This window comes from Pteronotus mesoamericanus, unplaced genomic scaffold (assembly GCF_021234165.1).
Source record: "Pteronotus mesoamericanus isolate MK-2021 breed Mesoamerican mustached bat unplaced genomic scaffold, CSHL_Meso_final scaffold_85, whole genome shotgun sequence".
Classification (NCBI taxonomy): Eukaryota; Metazoa; Chordata; class Mammalia; order Chiroptera; family Mormoopidae; genus Pteronotus; species Pteronotus mesoamericanus.
Window position 1 is genome coordinate 77,941,818 of NW_026555329.1, and position 19,858 is coordinate 77,961,675.

A 19,858-nucleotide genomic window follows, 5' to 3' on the forward strand; every position below is an offset into this window, starting at 1 on the left:
GCCAGCTATTTTTTATCAATGAGATAATCTTCAATTGCATGCTTATACATTCTTTTTTTTAATGTCTCATTTCGCTCATGTTATTATTTTAGACCAGGTTTCATTTGTATCTCCCAATATACTTTGCATAATATGCTCCCATTCCTTATGCTTTGCAGTGTTCAGAGGGCCTTTTCAATGTACTGAGTTATGTCTTTTTTTTTTTCCTTTTCCAATTTTGAAAAAAATTCAACCATTGCTTCTTCAAATGTTTATATTCTATATATCGTATTCTGTGTATCGTATTCTTCTAGAACTTAGATTTATCATTGAAATTCCGACTTTATCCTCCATATCTACTTACTCCTATAAATTTTAACAGCTTTATTGATACATCATTGATGTACACTAATATGTACATAATTATATTACACAATTTGATCTTTTTTAAATATATGGATACAGCCATAAACCACCACCACAATGAAGACAATGAATATATCCATTACCCCAAGAAGTTTCCTTTTGATATATATCAGTTTGCATTGCCTGAAATTTTATATAAATGTAATTGTACAGTATGCACCCTTTTTGCCTGGATCTTTCAATCAACTTAATTTTTAAAAATTAAACATATAGTACATATCAATGTCCATTCTTTTTATGGCTGAATACTATTACATTCTATGAATATACACGGTTTGTTTATCCATTTATCTGCCGATGGACATTTGGGTTGTCTCCAGCTTTGGGCTTACACATAAAGCTACTATTAACGTCACAGGCAGGTCTTTGTATGTTCACATGCTCCATTTTCTCTTGAGAAAATACGAGGAGGGGAATGGTGGGGTCATTGGTCAGTAGCATGGGCCACTAGTACCTTCATCCATTCAGGTCATTCTTCACCCAGCATTCGGTGGGTAGTTTCTTTGTAGGCATATGCTACTTGTGACTGGGGGAAAGTCTCAAGGGCGCCCTCTGTGGATTCCTTCGTGTGATCTCTCTATGCCACTCCCTTTACTTCCGACTCCAGCCACCTTAGTTGTCTCAGCTCTCAGCTCTAGCTTCTCCACTGAGGGGTTCTGCCAGGTTCATCAGGGGTTCTTTCCTGTGCCTCAGCCTTGAAATCTCTCATGACAGGAAGCTGGGGAAATGGGACTCATTCATGTCCTGTGCCTTGGGGATCCTGGCTCTTTGTTACCTTATATCCTATATCTCGCAAGCAAGCCATTGTTTCATATGTTTTGTGTGCTTTACCATTGTTTCAGGTGGGAAAGTAAATTTCTGTTCATCCATCTTGGTTGGAAGGAGATGCTCTGAAACAGTAACGCGTTTTGTGTTTTCTATGGTGACTTCTGCATAAATCTTTCAGTATTACCTTTCAGCTGACTGATTATTTGTGCAATAATGTAATTTGTGGATTTTCCTCTGATGAGGTATGTTTTTCCTATTAATGACTACATTTTTTATTTCTAAGGTAATTTTTTGGTTCTTTTTAGTAGTTTTCTGTAAATATTTCATGTTTCCCTCTTGTACCTGATCATTACTGCTATTTTTAAAGGCTGGCATTACTTATTTTATGTATTTGAGAACCTAAAACATATTGATTTCCACTGGTTCTCAATTGCTATTACATCCTGAGTTCAATTGCACTGAACTTTGGACTTCATGAGCTGGCCTTTTTTTCTGGTGATTGGAGATCTTGGTTTGCACACTCTTCTTGACAGCCAGCATCTCTCTGTCTCCCTCTCTCTCTCTCTCTCTCCCGATCTTTTCTGCAGTGTAGTTTTGTGACTTTCTCTGTCAGCTTCCCAGATCTCGGGTCCAGAAACCCATCGCCTGGGGATGACACTGTGCCTTTGCCTGGTGGTGTTATTAGGAAATTATAGGTGCCATTACCTCTCCGGCGGGTGCCGGTTTCCCAGCTTCTTTGGGCAGCAAGCACAGTCTCATCTTTCCAAGTCTGTAAGCAGCTGTTTTCAGTCTTTTTTCCCAGGCAAGATGGTCTTGGGCGCATCTCATTTTTCAGTCCTGACATACGCGTCCTTTTCCTGACACACACAGGAGATCGACATCCACCGATACCCCCCAGAAACCCAGTGTCCCACTTCCTCTGTGTCCCCAGCCCCCGGTCCCAGCTGGCTGCAGCTTCCGACCTACTCTTTGCTTGCATTTTGGTTGCCTTTCTCGTGCGTGGAGATGTTTATCTTAGCTTTGACCCTGGTTATGTTTATTTCAATTTTCTTTTTTTTAATCTATCTTATCTAAAAATACTGTGTATTTTGACCAGAAGGAGGCCCCCGAGCCTGAACTCAGAATGTTATCTTGCCTGAAAGTCTCCTTTTCAATTTATTCTTTTCATCTGATACATAATTCTCAACCAGTTTTTAAAGATGGTTCTATACTTAAGTGAATTTCTTTTCCCCTACCTTTAAAAACTTAGACCCCAGGCCTGTGGTCTCTAGCGGAGATAGAGCCCCCGCCGTGAGCACGCTGTCTCGGCAGGAGCAACTTCTCACTGGAGAAGAGCTCCACACTCTTCCCCTGCACCACCCACCGGCTTTCCTTTTTCTCTCACAGGTGCTAATTTACAAAGCAGAAATGGCTGCCACAATTAGAAGCTGCCCCTGAGTTCTGAGTGAAGCTGCATCCATTTCTCTAGGTTCTCTACTATAATTGATCCCTCAAGTAACCCCGGGAGAGTGGGCATCCAGAGCACAAACGCCGTATATCTTTATAGTTCACACACACACACACTTCACACTCACCCATTTGCACACAGGTACACGGAGGGGAAAGGATGTGTGTATGTGAGAGAAAAAATGGAGAGAGAGAGAGAGAGAGAGAGAGGAGAGAAAGGGAGAGAAGCAACAGCATCCGGACGGTCAGGGAATGGTAAGTTCTATATCGTACACATCTTTCAAGGCACTCTAACATTTTCCAAGTTATTTAGTAGATGTTTCCAGACCGAGTTAGTCTTAAGTCTTTTTAGAAACTAAGGCTTTATGGCCATTTAAAAGTCTCCTCCTCCCCTACCTCCTCCCCTACCTCCGCCCCGACTCCGCATTCTGTCCCTTTGAGCCACCACGGTACCCCCCCCCACCCCCGGGCACGTTTGCCCTGTGGCTCTGTCTGCGCTGTCTTGGGGAGCCCTCCTGCTCTCTGATAGGTCATTTTCCTGAGATCTCGATAATGGAAGGGTTATCATTCTTAATCCCTGGCTCGATAGAGGTTATACATTGCACAAGCCAAATATACAAAGTAATCAACTTCCCCAAATTACATTGCTTGATATATCAAAGAGAAACAGGAAACTTTTCGTGGATCTTTCCACCACGCCCCTCAGGAGAGCCTGGCGTTTGCCCTCGCCTTGGCGTCAATCGCTGTGCCCTCCACACAGACGGCTGCTAAGGAATAAGTTTTAACTTATATGTTAACTTCTTTTAGGTTTTGGCTTCCTTTAAAGTGGTCAATAAATTCTTATTTTTTAAAGTAATGAGATTAATGGGATTAAGTACTGGTCTGTCAACTGCCTCCTTATTGAAAAATTGTAATGCAGCCAAAAAAATAATAATAATAATGGATAATATAAGAAAACTTATTCTGGAATATTCTTGAAGGACTAATTAGGGGAAATATTCTAGTTTCAACAATCAGTTGAACATATTTTCTCCTCTTTACTCATTGTAATAATTGTTTGTTTATACTTCAATAGGCAAACCAACTTGTTGCTTTTATTAACACAGAGATAAGACCGTATACACGATTAGCTATAGAACTTTTCCTAAGTTTGGAACAATATATCCAACAGATAGGAAAACATATGTATAATCTCTTCATGACTGGGTATATTATTATCCCAGACATTTTATATGTGCCTTCTCCAAAATTTCACAGAATTCTTGGTGTGATAGGCACATGGATGATGTATGGCCTTGGGAATATTAGCTATTGCAACAGGAAAAAATACAGCATCTATATAACACACAAGGTGGAAAGCAGAGAAAATTAAGTCATATTGTTAGTGAGCAGATTATCAGGCAAGTGGTTCCAAGGAGGTATTGCAGGTAGGATTTTCCAGGACACAAATCCTGGGACAGAGGAGAGCACATAGGGATTTATTAGGGACTTTTAAGGGGATGAAACCTGTGGAGGAGAATGGAATGAAGGGGCATAGGCTGAGAGAGAGTCCAAGATGCAATGCAGCCTCAGAGAGGCTCCAACCAATTCTGCAGGGAGCTTTGAGACAGTGATGACCCTTCAGAGTTTTCCCAAGTCAGGATGAGAGGTCTGGCCCTCGACAGCCCTGGTCGACTGGTCATTGCATCTATCCAACCCCAGGATGGTGCACGACCTTCCTTTTCAGTCAGGAAAGTCCTGAACAGGATTACAGCGAACTGGCGTCTTCGGGCAGTGCTCTGCGTAACAGAGGGACGACAGTCCTCGGGTCGTAAAGAAGGACCTGAGTCGCACATTGCCACATCCGCTACAGGACGTGGTATCTGCAGTGAACATGCTGGCACTTAAAGGAGAATTAATACTTCCCCAGTGTTGTTGGAACATGCCTATCTTTTTGTTTATGTTTACCTGTATCTTCATACTGCAGCTGTAGAGTGGACTCGCTGTTCCAGAGGCTGTGCGGCCTGCAGAGCCTGAAAGCTTCAGTATTTAACCCTTTACAGAGAAAGTTTGCTGACCCTCCATCTGGGGCTCACACCCATCAAATAATTTACCACTTCAAATGTAAGATAAGAAACTACAGTATATATATATATGTATATTTCTTGCCTTCTATCCTTTGTGCTATTATAGTCATACGTTTTGCTTCTGGATCTCAATGAACAAGTATTCTATACTTACTGGCATGTTTATCATTTTCAACATTCATTTTTTTCATGTTGTATGAGTTTCAATATAGTAAGTTTTTCTTGGAGCAGAAAACCTTCCATTTCTTACAGTACATATCTACTGGTGCTAGATTTGCTCAGTTTTTGTGCTAAATACCATTATGTTGCTTTTATTTTAAAGGACATTTTGGCTGGATATAGAATTTTAGGTTGGCAGCTTTCTTCTTCCTTCTTTTCTGTCACTTCAGATACGTTGTTCCATTGTCATTCAGCTTGTACTCTTTTTGCTGAGACGTTATTGCCCTCTGCTTATTTTTGAGAATTTCTCTTTAGCATTGCTTTTTACTAATTGATTATGATGTGTCTTGGTGTTTTATTTCTCTTGCTTGGAATCTGGTAAATTTCTCACATATCTGGGTTTATATTTTTCAACCAATATTTCTTCAAGTGTATTTCTTTCTCTCGAATTTCTACCTTCTCTGCTTTTAGTACTATATTTTCATGACAATACTATCCTCTAGTTTAATGGAATACTGTTTATTTTTAAGCTTTCTTTCCCCTCTGAGCTTCCATTTAAGAAGTTTATTGACTCTATATACAAGTAAACTATTTTCTCAGCTTCTAATCTACTGTTAGGCCCATCCAGTAAGTGTTTTATTTCAGATATAATTTTTAGTTCAAAATCTTTCATTTTTTTTCTTTTGCTTTTTTTCTCTCCATTAAGACTTCATATTTGCATCTTCAATATTTATATATTGTCTTTCAATCAATGACACTAATTTATATTCTCAATTTTAAAGTGCTGGTCTACTAATTTCATCATGTCTGTAATTTTCAGTCAATTTCTGTTGACTGACTTTTCTCTGATTACAAGTCATACTTTCCTGCTTCCCCAAATGTCTAGTATTTTACAAAGTTTTACACAGGGCATTATGGTCTTCCTGAATGGAGTGTTGAGTTTTGTTTGAGCAAGGTGTTATTTATTTATGGGTCAGATTGATCTTTTTTTCAGGTTAATTAGCAACCTTTGTTCAGATGTATGCAGAATAGCCCTTATTCTGGGACTACATTAATCTAATCTTTTTCTGAGATCTCTAACGAATGCCTAGCGTTGTTCAACAAGTTTGCTTAATCTTGTCTAGTCTGAAATCAACCTAAACTCAGCCCTGGGCATCCTCTGGTTATTGTTCGTTCAGAACTCCCTCCAGCTGGTCTTGCGGAATCGCAGTTCTCAAATACACAGCTTGATATTCATCCAGCATCTGAGCCGTAGAGGCTCATTGGTAATCCGAGACTCTCACAGCTCTTTCTCTGCACAGCTGCCCCCTTTCTGTGCTCCGTCCTGCAAATTCTTTTCCTCAGGGGCTTTGATTCTGATGTGTCTCCATCTCACAATGCTGCCGTTTCTGTTTGGGATACTGGTCCATGTGCCGTGATCTGGAACATGAACCAGGCAGAAAGCCAGGAGCTGACGGGGCTCACCCCATTTGTTCATCTTCTCTCAGGGGTCAGGGTCCTGCGCTGTTTATCATCTAATTCCCCCAAAAGGATAATTTCATACATTTTTTCAGGTTTGTAATTTTTGGTGGTGGGGGAGCTTGTTCTATCAGAAATAAGCCATATAAACGTCATTAAATGAATGAAATATCTGTGATGACTTAAAAAATGATTTTTATTAGCACAGTCCTTATTGAATAAATTATTTTATTGTCAGCCTTATTCCTCTTTTGAAAAGTGATGTATATATTTTGGTGTACTGTCAATTAGGTAGTTTATTGAATAGTTTTTCCTTATTTATTCCCATTAGCAGCCAAACTCGCTCAAAAAAATTACATTGTCTATTAGCACTAAGTATTATGCCATATTTTCTATAATGTATTTATGTGCAGCTGTAGTTATTTTACATAGTGGTATAAAGCAGGAGATTTTTGTTCTAGATTAGTGCTATTTTTCTAATAGATATTTTTTTCATTCTTACTGATTTGCCCATCATTTATTATATTTTGCCAAAAGTATTTTATTTTATTTAGTAACTCAAAACATTTTCCTAGAAATGTGATTATCAAAAGTCATAGGTTTATATCTCTTAAGTGTTAGTAAACATATTGACTAATTTACTGTCTACCTTAGTTCTCATGAGTACAAGGCCTTACTGTAAGATTAGGCCTCAGCTTAAAAAGCTGTATTCTTTGAACTCTGAACTTTTGACAGCAAAATATATTTTAGAGTTGTGTATAATTATTTTTTGTTTGATTTATAATCTACCTAAAGATAAAATCTTATATGAGGAATTAATGGGTTGTTACATATATTTTTTCTAGTGATTTTTAGTTGAAAATTTCATGGTAAATTGATCAACCCTCTGCCAATTAGACGTTGACATGTACTAATAAGATCTAATTGAGGAATTATGAAGACATTTGCTCAGGAGAAAATGAGTGCATAATTATACCATAAAGAGGTTAGAGGAGCAATGTAACCCAGCTGGAAGAATATTAGCTCAAGTCCCAACGGCATCTGTAAAGGACGTTTCATAATATCTGCATGAAATACAGCCCGGCCAAGGCCAACTAAAAGATGAAAAATAACCCGTTGTCAACTATAGAAGTTTAAATATCTATTTTCCCCTTTTGTCCCTTCCTTGTTCAGGGGCTGGGGGATGGTCTCCCTCCGACAGTGACCATTATCAGTGGCTTCAGGTGGACTTTGGCAACCGGAAGCAGATCAGTGCCATCGCAACCCAAGGAAGATACAGCAGCTCCGACTGGGTGACCCAGTACCGCCTGCTCTACAGCGACACTGGCAGGAACTGGAAGCCCTATCATCAGGACGGGAACATCTGGGTGAGTCATTGCCAGGAAGGCAGAGACACAGAATTGAGCTGCAGGGGTCTGACCCTCCCTGCCCTGGGGACAGGGAGGGGGCTTGGGTGTGGCCTGGTTGGAGGTTGACCTTGCTGGGTTTTGGTGTTTTTTTTTTTCTTGTCTTTGTGTTATTATTCTCTGGCACTTGCTAAACGAGAAAGCAATGAGAGCAAAGCACAAGGCGGAGGGAACAGGAGCCCGAACCCCAGTGCGCCTGGCATTGCACCACGCCGTTCCCACGGTGGCTGGTGATGGGGGAGCTCTTACGTTCCCAAGTGCGATGCTCCTTTTCTCCAAGTTCTAGTGCATTTCTCAGCAAAAAAAACGAACAAAAAACCTCCCAATAAAACTGTGTTGAAACCTGAAAAAAGGATGATTAGGTGAATAACTTAGGATAACTTAAGGATGATAGAACACTATGATTTCTTTAAATGCAATATTTCAAGTTACTGTATTTTTGTCTGGAATGCCTTGCCTATCTGGCATGGTACACACTGTCCCCGAATCCTGAACCATGAGTTAACCATTGGAATGAAAAAGAGAATGTCCTGGCATAGGTGTCCATTTCCGACTCCCACTCCCACTTCCTCGCCTCAGACCGATTGTCCCGGGAGGAGGCCTGTTGCCGGTGGGGTGACCTAGCCCCGCTGGGGGGCGCTGGGCAGAGCGTTCACGTCCTTCCGCCCCGCTTCCTGTTTTGTTTCAACCCCGGCCTCTTCAGATGAAACACCATTCAATAGTCACTGGCCGTTTCTCATGAAGAGGGAAGTAAGGTGGAAATATGGTTGTCTTTTAAAATGGAAGAAAATGTAGGTCTGGAGCACGTCACCCACCACACTAAGCATCACTTCTCAGACATTTTTAAATATATATATATATTTAAATGTATTCATATGAGAGAAAGAGAGAGAGAGACAGGAACATTGATTTGTTGTTTCGCTTCTTAAGGCATTCATTGGTTGTTTCTTGTATGTGCCCTGACCAGGGATCAAACCCAAAACCTTGGCATATGGGGACGATGCTCTAACTAACGGGGCTACTCAACCAGGCCATTTTTAAATATTTTAAAATTTTCCTGGCCTTCACTCTGATATGGATACACGTATCAATATTTATCTATTAAAAACATTCAGAGAAACTATCTATCTATCTATCTCTTCTTGTTGACTGAAGAGACTGTTTCCTCAGACTACAATTTCTATCCCGGGCGTAGGGTGATGGATCTCACTGTGGGCCATCCATTTGAATGGCCCGAGGAGGCTGGAAACCATATAGATGCCAAGCAGACCCAGACCCATGAAATTAGAATCATCTAAGTAGAAATTAGATGAGTGATACCGGTAACATGTTTAAAGACAGACATCTTGAATGTGCATAAAATATTGAAATTATGAAGAAATAATCTATAGGGGTAGGAACTGTAATATATAGTAAGAAATTTCCCGTATTGTAATAGTAGTTGGAACTCTTATTACAGATCTGTCTGTATTTACTTATTTTATTGTAAAAAAAGCATTTAAAGAGTTTAACCCATTTACTCCTAAAATATCTCAATTACATTGGAAAAAGATGTGTATTTATAACACTTGAATAAATTATTTTAAAATACTAAATATTAAGAGATCTATTGTAGTTTAATTATTTTTAAAAGCAGCCATAACCAAAATCAAGTGAAGCCATCAATATTAAAAAAAAAAGAAAAGAAAAGAAAAAAGAGGAGGAGGAGAAGGGGAAGGAAATTCACTTCTGAAATTGTGTTCTTCAGAGTATTAGACAGAATGCTAGGGAGTTTTAACCTGATCAGAACCACTGTTAGAGAACTGATCATTTAAAAGCTCTCAAGTAATTTTCGTGAGCGACCAGAGTTTAGGGCAAGGGCCTGAGGCAGGTAGGAGCCAGTCCCATGACACCAGCTGTTTTGTGAGAAACCAAAAAGCTTCCATGACTAAGGTGACCCATAAGGAGACAGGAGGCAAAGCTCAAATCTGCCTCCCTGACCCAGGGTTAGGGCAAACTTTATGGGGTCGGGGGAACAGGCTGGCATGCGGAAGCGTTGGTGGGGAAGGTTTGGATTGGAGAGCTTTGGAACTTGGCCACTTATGGTAAAATAGGGGAAGGGGCTTCAGCACTGATCTCCCTGGACAATGGACCCTTCTCTCCTGAAAAAGTTCCCATGTTCAAGTTCCAGTGCTGTCCTGGTTCTTTGGTTCTGTGGAGGGAACAAGACTTCGGTTATTGATATAACCAGAGGTCAAAGTTCTCCCCTGTATGCACGGTTTAGCTGCATGACCTGTGGTTTTGGTCTGTTGTCTCTGAAAAGCAATTCAGCATCTTGTTAGAAACAGGATAGGGTCAGTCTGAGCTGGTTCTGTGGTTACTCTGGCTTGGGTAGCTGGTCATTTCTACAGAAGTATCCAATGGAAGTAACTGTCATGTGAAATGAGGATATACTGTCCTGAAAAAAAGGCGATACCAGAGTAGTCCTTTAGAAATAACTTCTATCCAGCCATGGTTGTATGGCAAGAACACTTGTATATTGGGATGTGTAAGTTGTAGGAAGCAAAAAGTGGGGAAATTGTCTCTTTATGGAAAATGTTCATCTCACAATTAAGATCATTCAAAGCCTCAAGCATAATTTATAGAGGAAGTGGTTTTCAACCCTCGGAATAACCCAGAAAGCTTTAAAACATAGGGACTTCGGGTCTCACCTCCAGATGTTGGATTTGGTTGGTCTAAGATGCAACCTGGAACTGGGATTTTAAAGGTCCCAGGTCATACTAATAATGTGCAGCCAACACTGAGAACCATGTTTGACTGGTTTTGGGCCTGTGAAACAGGAGTGGATGGAGGAATTTTATTGTGAGCAATAGTAGAATAGAAAATTAGGAAGAGCCTTTTTAAAAGTTTGGCAGAGAGAGAGAGAGCGAGAGAGAGAGAGAGAGAGAGAGAGAGAGTCAATGACCAACGAACAGAGGGATCGCCTGACCAATTGCCTGAGAGTAGACAATTAAGGCTCAGACCACAAGCTTTTCCTGCAAAACCTTTGTTATTTACGAGCTCTCTGGGGATTCTAATCTAAAATCAGATCAGCATGCTGATAGAATTATTTGAGAGGCTACAAACCAGACCCCAAAGTGTCCTTTGCATTTCTGGTTTTGTCGCGTTTCCCCCTCACTATGGAGGGAGTGTCAGCCCTCGCCTCTCACGTTGCGCTAAGGTGGGGAGCAGATGGCAGCTAAGGAGTGGGGGTTAGAGGGTGGAGGGACTGAGCAAAATGGAAACGAGACTCGTGGACATGGACAACAGTGTGGTGATTGCAGGGGGGAGGGGGGATAAGGGGACTAAATGGTAATGGGAAAAATATACAATAAAGATTAAATTTTAAAAAAGATGGCTATTACAATGCCGCCATGCCTGAGCTTTAATTAATTTGCCTGATGCTGAGCAGTTTGGGGTGACCCCTTGCTGACTCAATACAGAGATATATATTCAAAGGACTGTGTAAAGTCTTCCAAGGTGACTTGTACCCTTTTGGCAACATAACAATTACATTACTTCTAATAATCTATGACAGAAAAATTTTAATCCTGCTAATAGGAAGATAGCCCATAGTTTTGATGTATTCAAAGAGATAAAATCCGTTGTTTTCTCAAAATTCTGGAGAACTTTATAGTGCCTGTCTTAACATGCATTAAGTGATTAAAATTTAGAATTTACACCTCTCAACAAACAATGAACTTCGGCTTAAGTTTATTAAAAGTGATTATTATTATTATTGGATTCTCTTTTGATCCAACTACTGTTTAACATAATGTATATTGCACTTAAATAAAAGAGATTTCTGACCTAGGAAAGATTGGATGGCTTTTAGGTGGACAACACCTTATGTAAATTTCAGATAGTCAAAAGATTTTACAGGTGATGCTGTTTTGAGGTTGCTTTTTCCATCCATTCCCAAAATGACTGATGACCAAGAAGAATGCCAATTACTGTAAATTCAGTCACTTGAATAATGTTTTTAACAAATGTCAATGGTCATTCTATGATTGCAGCGGAAATGGACAACATAACTAATTTTATTATCATATTCTCATCAAATGCCCATATGGAGTTTCTGCATTATTTTCTGACCTTTGGAAAATATGTGAAAATAAGCAAGAACAGTTCATGTAGATGAGACATTATGACAGGGCCTCAATATTTTTTAAGTCATGAATCTGACTTTGGAATCTGCCTATGGAATGAGAATGGCTCTTGAAAATATTCCTGAAAATGGCTTGTCTGAATATTTAATACTCAAAGGTGTGTGTTGCTAAATGTGCTTAACTAGTCAAACCTTCTCACTCTTCTTTGATAATACTAAACATAATAGAATTCTTTGTACTTTATCCACAATGCCAGTTTCTTTTACTTAGAATTTCATTTACAATGTAAAAGGATAATATGTATAGATTGGTAAAATTAACACCCCCCATATATTACCTTTACATATTGCAAGAACTCTAATTTGCATACTTTTCTCGAGGTATTTTCAGGTTTCCCAAGTATGATCTGTTGGACAAAGGGAAGTATTCTTTGCAAGCATTTGTCATCAATAGTCCATTCAACCTCATGATAAGTAAGAATTCCAGCAGATTTTCACTAAGGGGCTACATTTAGTTTTGCTTGGGAAACTCAATTACTGGTTTTTGAATACAGATTATTTGGAGCCAAAATAGAAAATTGTAGTATTACTAATGAATGCCTTCTTCACATACTACTATTTTGCAGGATAGTAACATACTACAAATTTACCTATGATCTAAATATATTTTCTTTTTAATTTTTTTCTTAAAAATTAAACATTTATATATTTATATAACATTTATATATTACTAATTATTTTTTAAAATGATTTTGATCCCTTTGTTAATGGTAAGCAGGTATCAGACTGTGGTCAGTACCACTGAATGTATTAGATGGAAAATCCAAAGAATGGAAACATTTTATTATATTTGATAACATGGTTTGATACTCATCAATAATATAGGAATATATAAGTTCATATCATCTATGCAATGTTAGAGTATTAATTTGATAGATGTGTGAGAAACCTGTCTCTCTGTCACTTACATGCTTTCTCCACACATACATAAAAGTTGATTTTAATAAATTGAAAACATTTAAAACATCTGAAAAGCAAACAGTTGTTAACAGATTAATTTAGTAAATTATTTGATTTTCTGAATATCAAGTCAATAATTGGAGCAATGTGTTCTCCACTTTCTTTTTAACTAAAGATCCAATCAACCAATATTTGCATAATAAAAGTTCCCAAAACATCTTTCTAGATTTGCCTATAACCAACCAGATGTTTGGCAAGTGAAAGCCAAGATATGCTTTTAAAGGTCCGAATTCAAGTATCTTGTTTCATTTATTTCATTTATAAACTCACAGAAGTCACTTTGTATCTTAAATTCCTAATCTGAGAAATGGGAATGATGCCTACTGGGAGATTTAAATAAGAAGCTTTGCAAGCTACAAAGGTTCAGCACCAAGTGTGTTATCAATTTGCTCTCTTGCAAGCATTCCGTGAAACAAGGTAGTAGTTTCCAGAGAGAATAGTCCATCATGATCACTGTCAGATTTTTAGTCCTCCTCTTTCATTTCCCGATCCAATCTACCTGGGTTTTACTCTTATTCATGATTTAAAATAACTGGCAATATTGTAGATGAAGGAAGCATGGCTTAAGCAGGAAGTGGGCTGTGGACAAATTTGTGGCACACCTTCCAGTGATGGCGAGGCCACCGGCAGACAGCGAGGGCAGGCTGGGCTTGGGGGCACAGCGGGTGCACCCAGCTCAGGGCCAAATGCCACTGCGGCCCTTGTAACAAATCACCTGTTACCATAATGATGGCCACGTGCCCAGTGAGCCGCAGAAGGGGATCTTGTTTTAAATACGTGCTAGTCTATCCTGTCCTCTCAACCAGTCATTGTAGCAGTTGCTCTAATTTTCCAAATCCCTTAAAAATATGTTTTAGTTATAAATGTGAAGCATAACTGTTTCAGAGTTCAATAGTATACTGAGCTTCTTTCAAAGAGATCTAGAACTGTTGCCCACATATGAAATTAGGGAAGTCCACCATCGCTGTCTCTTACTCACGCATCTCGCATTAGATAGTAACATCTTCCACTTCACCTGGGACATGGATGGAATGGTTTCTGGCAATCAACAGGAATTTTCCTTGCTTCTTTATGTCTATAACTGCACGTGGCTGCCGTTGGTCATGTGGGAAGGTAGCTGGCAGGCACATTTGAAATAATTGTATCAATAGCTTATTGAAAAATAAAACATATCAGACTCATTGGCATTAAACCCTTTCTAAAATGACCCTTAACATAAATGGGGTAAAATCTTTAGGCCTTGTATAGAAGAAAATAATTTCCAAGCTGAATTTAGTATCAGCTTTTTATTTCTCTGAAATAGATTTTTCTGTTTACACCTCTCTCAGGCTGGGTGATATTTTAACAATCTCATGAATTTTAATAAGTTGAGAAGATATTCCAGATCCTTTTGCATAGACTGTAATGCCTCTACTCGTGAATTTTGATCACCTTTCTAACTACACATTTGTGTTGTGAGATTCTCATTTTAAGAGGTCATGAGATGGTGTCTTATGTCACTGTGAGTCACTCAATATTCTAAACATAAATATATAGAACTGTTCTAACCAACATGGTCATGGGTTTATGTTTTTCCAGAAATTTAGAAGATAAAACTAAGATGATATTAATAATAGAGAATATATTGCTGGCATACACTGTTAGGTAAAGGAAAATGATTAATGTTATATGATAAGGTTTCTTAGAGGCAATAAAAGTATAGTGTATAATTGTTCACAGTCTAGTGCATTTTTCATCTGAGACAAAAAAAAGGATATATGAAATCATTGTTCTAACATTTTTAAGATTTTTAAGTATATTTGAATGCTTGCCAAGCTCTGTGGAAAAGGAAGGGTTCTCAATAGGAATCATGATATTGTCATGTGCATATTTTATCCTGGACCCAAATAATGGAGAGGCTAATATTTTTCTTACCAGAACAAGGTTGGATTTAGGTGAAACGAAGCTAACTGACTTAAAGTGATGCGTATTTCTACAAAGTGTTGATAGATAGGTACTTGCAAATATTTGGAATAAAATATTAGTTGCCTCACTAAAAATGCATGTCTCAGTTCAAGTGGGAACTTAGTGGAAAGTATGGGAACAGTAGGAAGACTCTCTGGGGAATTCGGAGCAGGGAAAGCCAGGCCATTGTATGGCCGGAGGCCCCTGAGGAGCAGTGTAATCTGGAACCCATCCAGATTAGGCCCATCAGCAAGTTTAATTCACATAAATCTGTGTACCTTTGGGCAGATTCCTTAAACTTTCTGTACCTAAGTTTCCACATCTGTCCAATGCAACTAATAACAGTATACTTCACTTCCACGGCACCTCCCTCCATAAAGATTACAGGTACCATGTGAAGAATTTAGAAAAATGCCTGCCACATATTAACGACTCAATTATTATATTCTATTAATGCGAGACTTCCAGATGCATTGCTATAGTATATTGTATTGGCTCTGTCTTTGAAAATTCAAAATAGCCTCCTACTTTCCCTCTGCAATAGCTTTTCCGTACTAATGCATTGGCACTTGAGTTGTATTACAACTGTGCTTCTTAGCCTGAAATGACTAACAGCTCATTTCCAAGTATAGTTTGGGATGCTAATTTAATTATGACATTTGAGTCATGATCCTATGCATTGTCACATGGAGTCCTATGCATCGCAGTACAAACTGTGTCTGGATAGTTCATGGCCTGGGTAAGACAGCAGAAAAGCGTGAGATTTTGTCATGCTACTTAGAACAGTGCACAATTTAAAACTTATGAATGGTTTATTTTGGTAATTTTTCATTTAAAATTTCAGCCCACAGTTGACCGTGGGTAACAGAAACCACAGAAAGTGAAACCGCGGATAAGGGGGACAGTGTGCCGGTTAGCTGTGAAGGTAGAAAGCCTGCAGAGCAAGAGGTCCTCCTGAATGTGGGTAGTCAAAGTGTTTCTGTGGGTCCATGGCATCAGGGAGCTCGTCAGAAATGCAGGATGTCAGAGACCCGCTGCATACTTTTCAAATCAGAATCTGCGGGTTTTTTTCTTATTTTCAGGAAAGGGGAAGGGAGGAAGAAAGAAAGGGAAACATCAATGCAAGGGAGGAACATTGATTGATTGCCTCTCGTATGAGCCCCAGGGACCAAAACTGCAACCTAGGCATATGCCCCTGTTGGGGGTTGAACTGGCAACCCTTCAGTTCACGGGATGATGCCCAACCAACTGAGCTACACGGGCCAGGGCAGAATCTGCATTTTAACACTATTCACAGATGATTCATATATATGTCAAGGATAGAAGGTATTTGAGAAAGAGGAATGAGAATTGGCCCATGTCTCCAAACCATAGCACAGAATTAGAAGGATTAGAAGTCACAGTGCAAATTGTACACTGACTTGTGAAAAGAGAATAGACTTTGACAAACAGGCGCTTAATGAACATTTACCATTTAGTGAGGGCTGAAGATAAAGAAACACAGTTACTGCTTTCTAGCAGCAAAAAACAGAGTGGCAATGCTAAACATACAAATTTATAGCATATGACTACCTGTCTCCTAATAGATAGAAGTTTGCACAGGTTGTATTGGAAACACACACAAAAGAACGCCTCATTCAGAGTGGTTGAAGGTCATGGTCAGCAAAGGCTTCTTGAGGAGCGAAGTATTGTTGGCTAAGTAGGTAAGGAGTTGGTCCTGCAGACAAGAGGAGCGAGTCATGCCCGTAGATGACTCTTCTACTAAAACAGGTAGGAATGGATAGTGAGGCACTATAATTAACCCTGTTTTCCCCAAGTTCTTATTAAAAACCTATGAATAAAAATCTGACCTTTCATCAAAATTCTGCAGTTGTATCCTGTAAATTGATAATGTTTAAGTCATATCGGGTGAGACTCCAACTTTGGAAGAAGGCTGGAGTTTATGCAGTCCTCCAGGACACAGCTCTGTAACACTCACAGTACAGAGTTCGCCGCCAAGCACATAATAGATGTTTAAGAGCGTACAACTGAATTGAAGTACCTTGTTCTGGAGATAAATGGGCCGAAGCCAAGAGACATGATGTTACTTAAATCCGAGCCACAAATTCAGGCATTCCGACCCCAGTACTCAGCATGGAGCCAAATACCTATTTTTGGTTTAGGAAGAAGCTCCATTATGATAATGAACACTTGCTTATTTTGATTGCATACACAATACTTACACAGGCTAACATGGGCTCTGGAGTTGGACTTCAAATATCACAACTGGGCTCCAACTCTTAGCAACAGTGAACACTGCACCATGTTAACGGTTAATGGTTTAAAGACATCAAGTAAGGAGTTGATAGATCTATCCTTGAGAATAAAGAAATCTAATTATGAGGACAATGATTGCAAACAAAAGCCTGGTAATCTTGTGCAATTTTCCATATGCTTGTGCGCCTAGTGGCAGTGACGATATCTGCACTATGCATGTCACTTATGCACACAATTTAGCCAAGTAACTAATTTAGTCAGTGTTGACTTTGAGAAAGACCTAATAGAATGTTAAAATGTCTTGGCAAATACACTTAGTTTGCTTGAATAAACTAGCTTAATTATACTCCGTGTTAGCATTCTGGCAAAAAGATGAACAGGGATACTAAACGGTTCCCTCAGTTACCCTCCAAGCCTTTTCAGAAGACCAGAGAAGGAACAAAGCAGACTTCGGCTAGAAAATGATATAGTGATTCCAAGTGAAGAGACTTTTTGAGATACATATCTGATCTCTCCCATGAAGTTCATTGCCATGCTTTGATGAGACAGTAGGTCTATTATAATTGACATTTACATGGTTTATAACCATGTTAATACGACACTGTAGTGGAGTCTGTGAAAACTCTCTCCTGTGATGTAGCAGAGCCGATCAGGAAAATCTCCCTGGGCCAATTAATAAATAATAACAGCCAACCAGCACTTACTGAGTGTTCATTAAGTCTTTGACATGCTTTATCTCATTTAATCCTCAACACAACTAAAATGCAATAATTTAGAGATGATGACGATGGTTAAGCCCATTCTGTGATACAGAAATTAAGGATTAGAGGCGGAAGCACGTTCCTTGGAGCCCGTGGTAAATAAACATGGCAGCTGGGATTCCAAACCCGGGCCGTCTAACTAATTAGCCTGTGGGCTTTCCAGTATGGCTGCCCTCGTCTCTCCCCTTCACCTTCTACAGGAAACTTGGTGACCACCACATGTTAACTACACTGTGCTGCCTGTCTGTGTGGTGGTGTATCATGTGTATCGTACCATTCTTTTCGTAAAGATCCCACTCATATTGGGTGAGGGGCCCAATTTCCCCCAGCGTGACCTCATTTTAACTACTCACAATATGTACACAGTGACCCCATTTCCAAATAAGATAACCTTCTGAGGTACTGGGGGTTAGGACCTCAATGTGTGAATTGTAGTTGGATATAATCTAGTACATAATACCTAAGTACTAGAAAGTACTTTATAAAGTTATACCATGGAAACCTAATTGCTACCACTGCGGATGTGGTGGTATAGTGTACATTATAAAGAATATAGGCTGGTCTTATAAGAAGGACAGTAGCTTCTAAGAGGAGTTGTATAGCATCATGAACTCAGGGCATGTGCCTGGGTCAAACCATGAGAGACTGGATGATGACTAATTACATAGGACTCCCTGCATTCATTTATTTACAGGCAAGACATCAAAGAAAAATTTCCATAATTATTCTCTCTTGGGTGGCAGATGAGCCAAAGATATTTTTATCTATTTTTTTAAATCAACCCCTCACCTCACCCTGTGAAAAATATTTGGCCTTAAAAAATATGCAAGTTTCAAGTCTCTTATAGCAGTTTATTCTTAATTAAACACCATTTGGCACTATGAACATCATTTATTTCTTTGAGATATAATACTTATTAAAAGCTAGGTTCTAAAGAACGTATATTCTAAACAATACAGACATTTCTTCTGTCAACAAAGAAAAGAGTTCTCTCAAAGATAAAACAGGTTGGTTCAGGTGGATCTTGAGATTTCGTTGCTAAAGACTATACTTTCAGGGATCATTTCTATAGTTCATTATTAGTTGCTAATTCATGTAGATTAAAATGGTATGATGTTTTTCAGTCTTGTTTTAGTACACAAATTAGAAGATAGGACTGTGTGAGATACGTTGAGAGCAACAGAAGACCATGACTTTATCATAAAGTTATTCAGGCTGCTTACAATAGCGAGGCACAAACAAATATTTGATAACAGAACCAACAAACTACAGAAGTTTCCAGATCCTTGGAAAGGATTTTGTGATTATGATACCAGAAAATATCGACAATGGTTTTGTCACATGACTTACTAAATAAAAAGGTCAGCGCATGATTAAATATCTATAATTTGACTATTTTATTTTTGGACTAGTGATAGGAGTATTGCATTTTACTTTTCTTGAAATAAGCAATAATGTCAATGCTGTTTGTTTTTCACTTTAAAGTCCAAGGCCAAAGAATTCATTATTCAGGTAATTATTTTATGTTCGGAGTTGGAGTAACTGATAGTGAAATAAAACACACACACACACACCCTCAGCATTTATTAAAAAATAGTGTTAATCTTCCCCCTAATTACAGAATATCTGTGGACGTTTAATAGAATCAATGCAATTTCTCCACTGATGCAATCTCAGCGCATAGGTGTCAGGTGTTTTGACAAAGATCACATACCACTGCTAATACTGTTGTTCACCCCCAACTCGCCTGAGAAGTCCTTCCTGTGTCAAATACTGTGACAAGACACCGAGAGATGAGAGGCCAAGTTTCATCCCTGGTTCTCTGTCCCCAAAGTCTTTGCTGTCTCCAGGATACCAGATTTAAGATGATGAAACAGTGAGTGATTACATGTATGTTCTGAGGGGGATTCATTCATCTTGTTAAAATGTTGGGTCTCACCAGCTAGGACAGTGTCTTGTGTGATGAACATGCTTTTAGTAAATATTTGTGAACAGACTGAGTTACAGAATTTAGTAAACATTGGGAGATGTCCACTTAACATT

At 39.0% G+C, this 19,858-nt stretch overlaps 1 protein-coding gene and 1 pseudogene across 1 annotated transcript in view; both read left to right on the plus strand.

Annotated features, from left to right (window-relative positions):
- The window catches only part of CNTNAP2 (contactin associated protein 2), a 1,059,914-nt gene that overhangs the window by 40,042 nt on the left and 1,000,014 nt on the right, over positions 1 to 19,858 (plus strand). The window contains exon 3 of the mRNA XM_054564239.1: positions 7,476 to 7,669. Within this exon, the coding sequence (XP_054420214.1) occupies positions 7,476 to 7,669 (194 nt within the window). The remainder of the gene's footprint in view (positions 1 to 7,475; positions 7,670 to 19,858) is intronic.
- Positions 18,857 to 18,979, plus strand: LOC129063614 (uncharacterized; annotated as a pseudogene).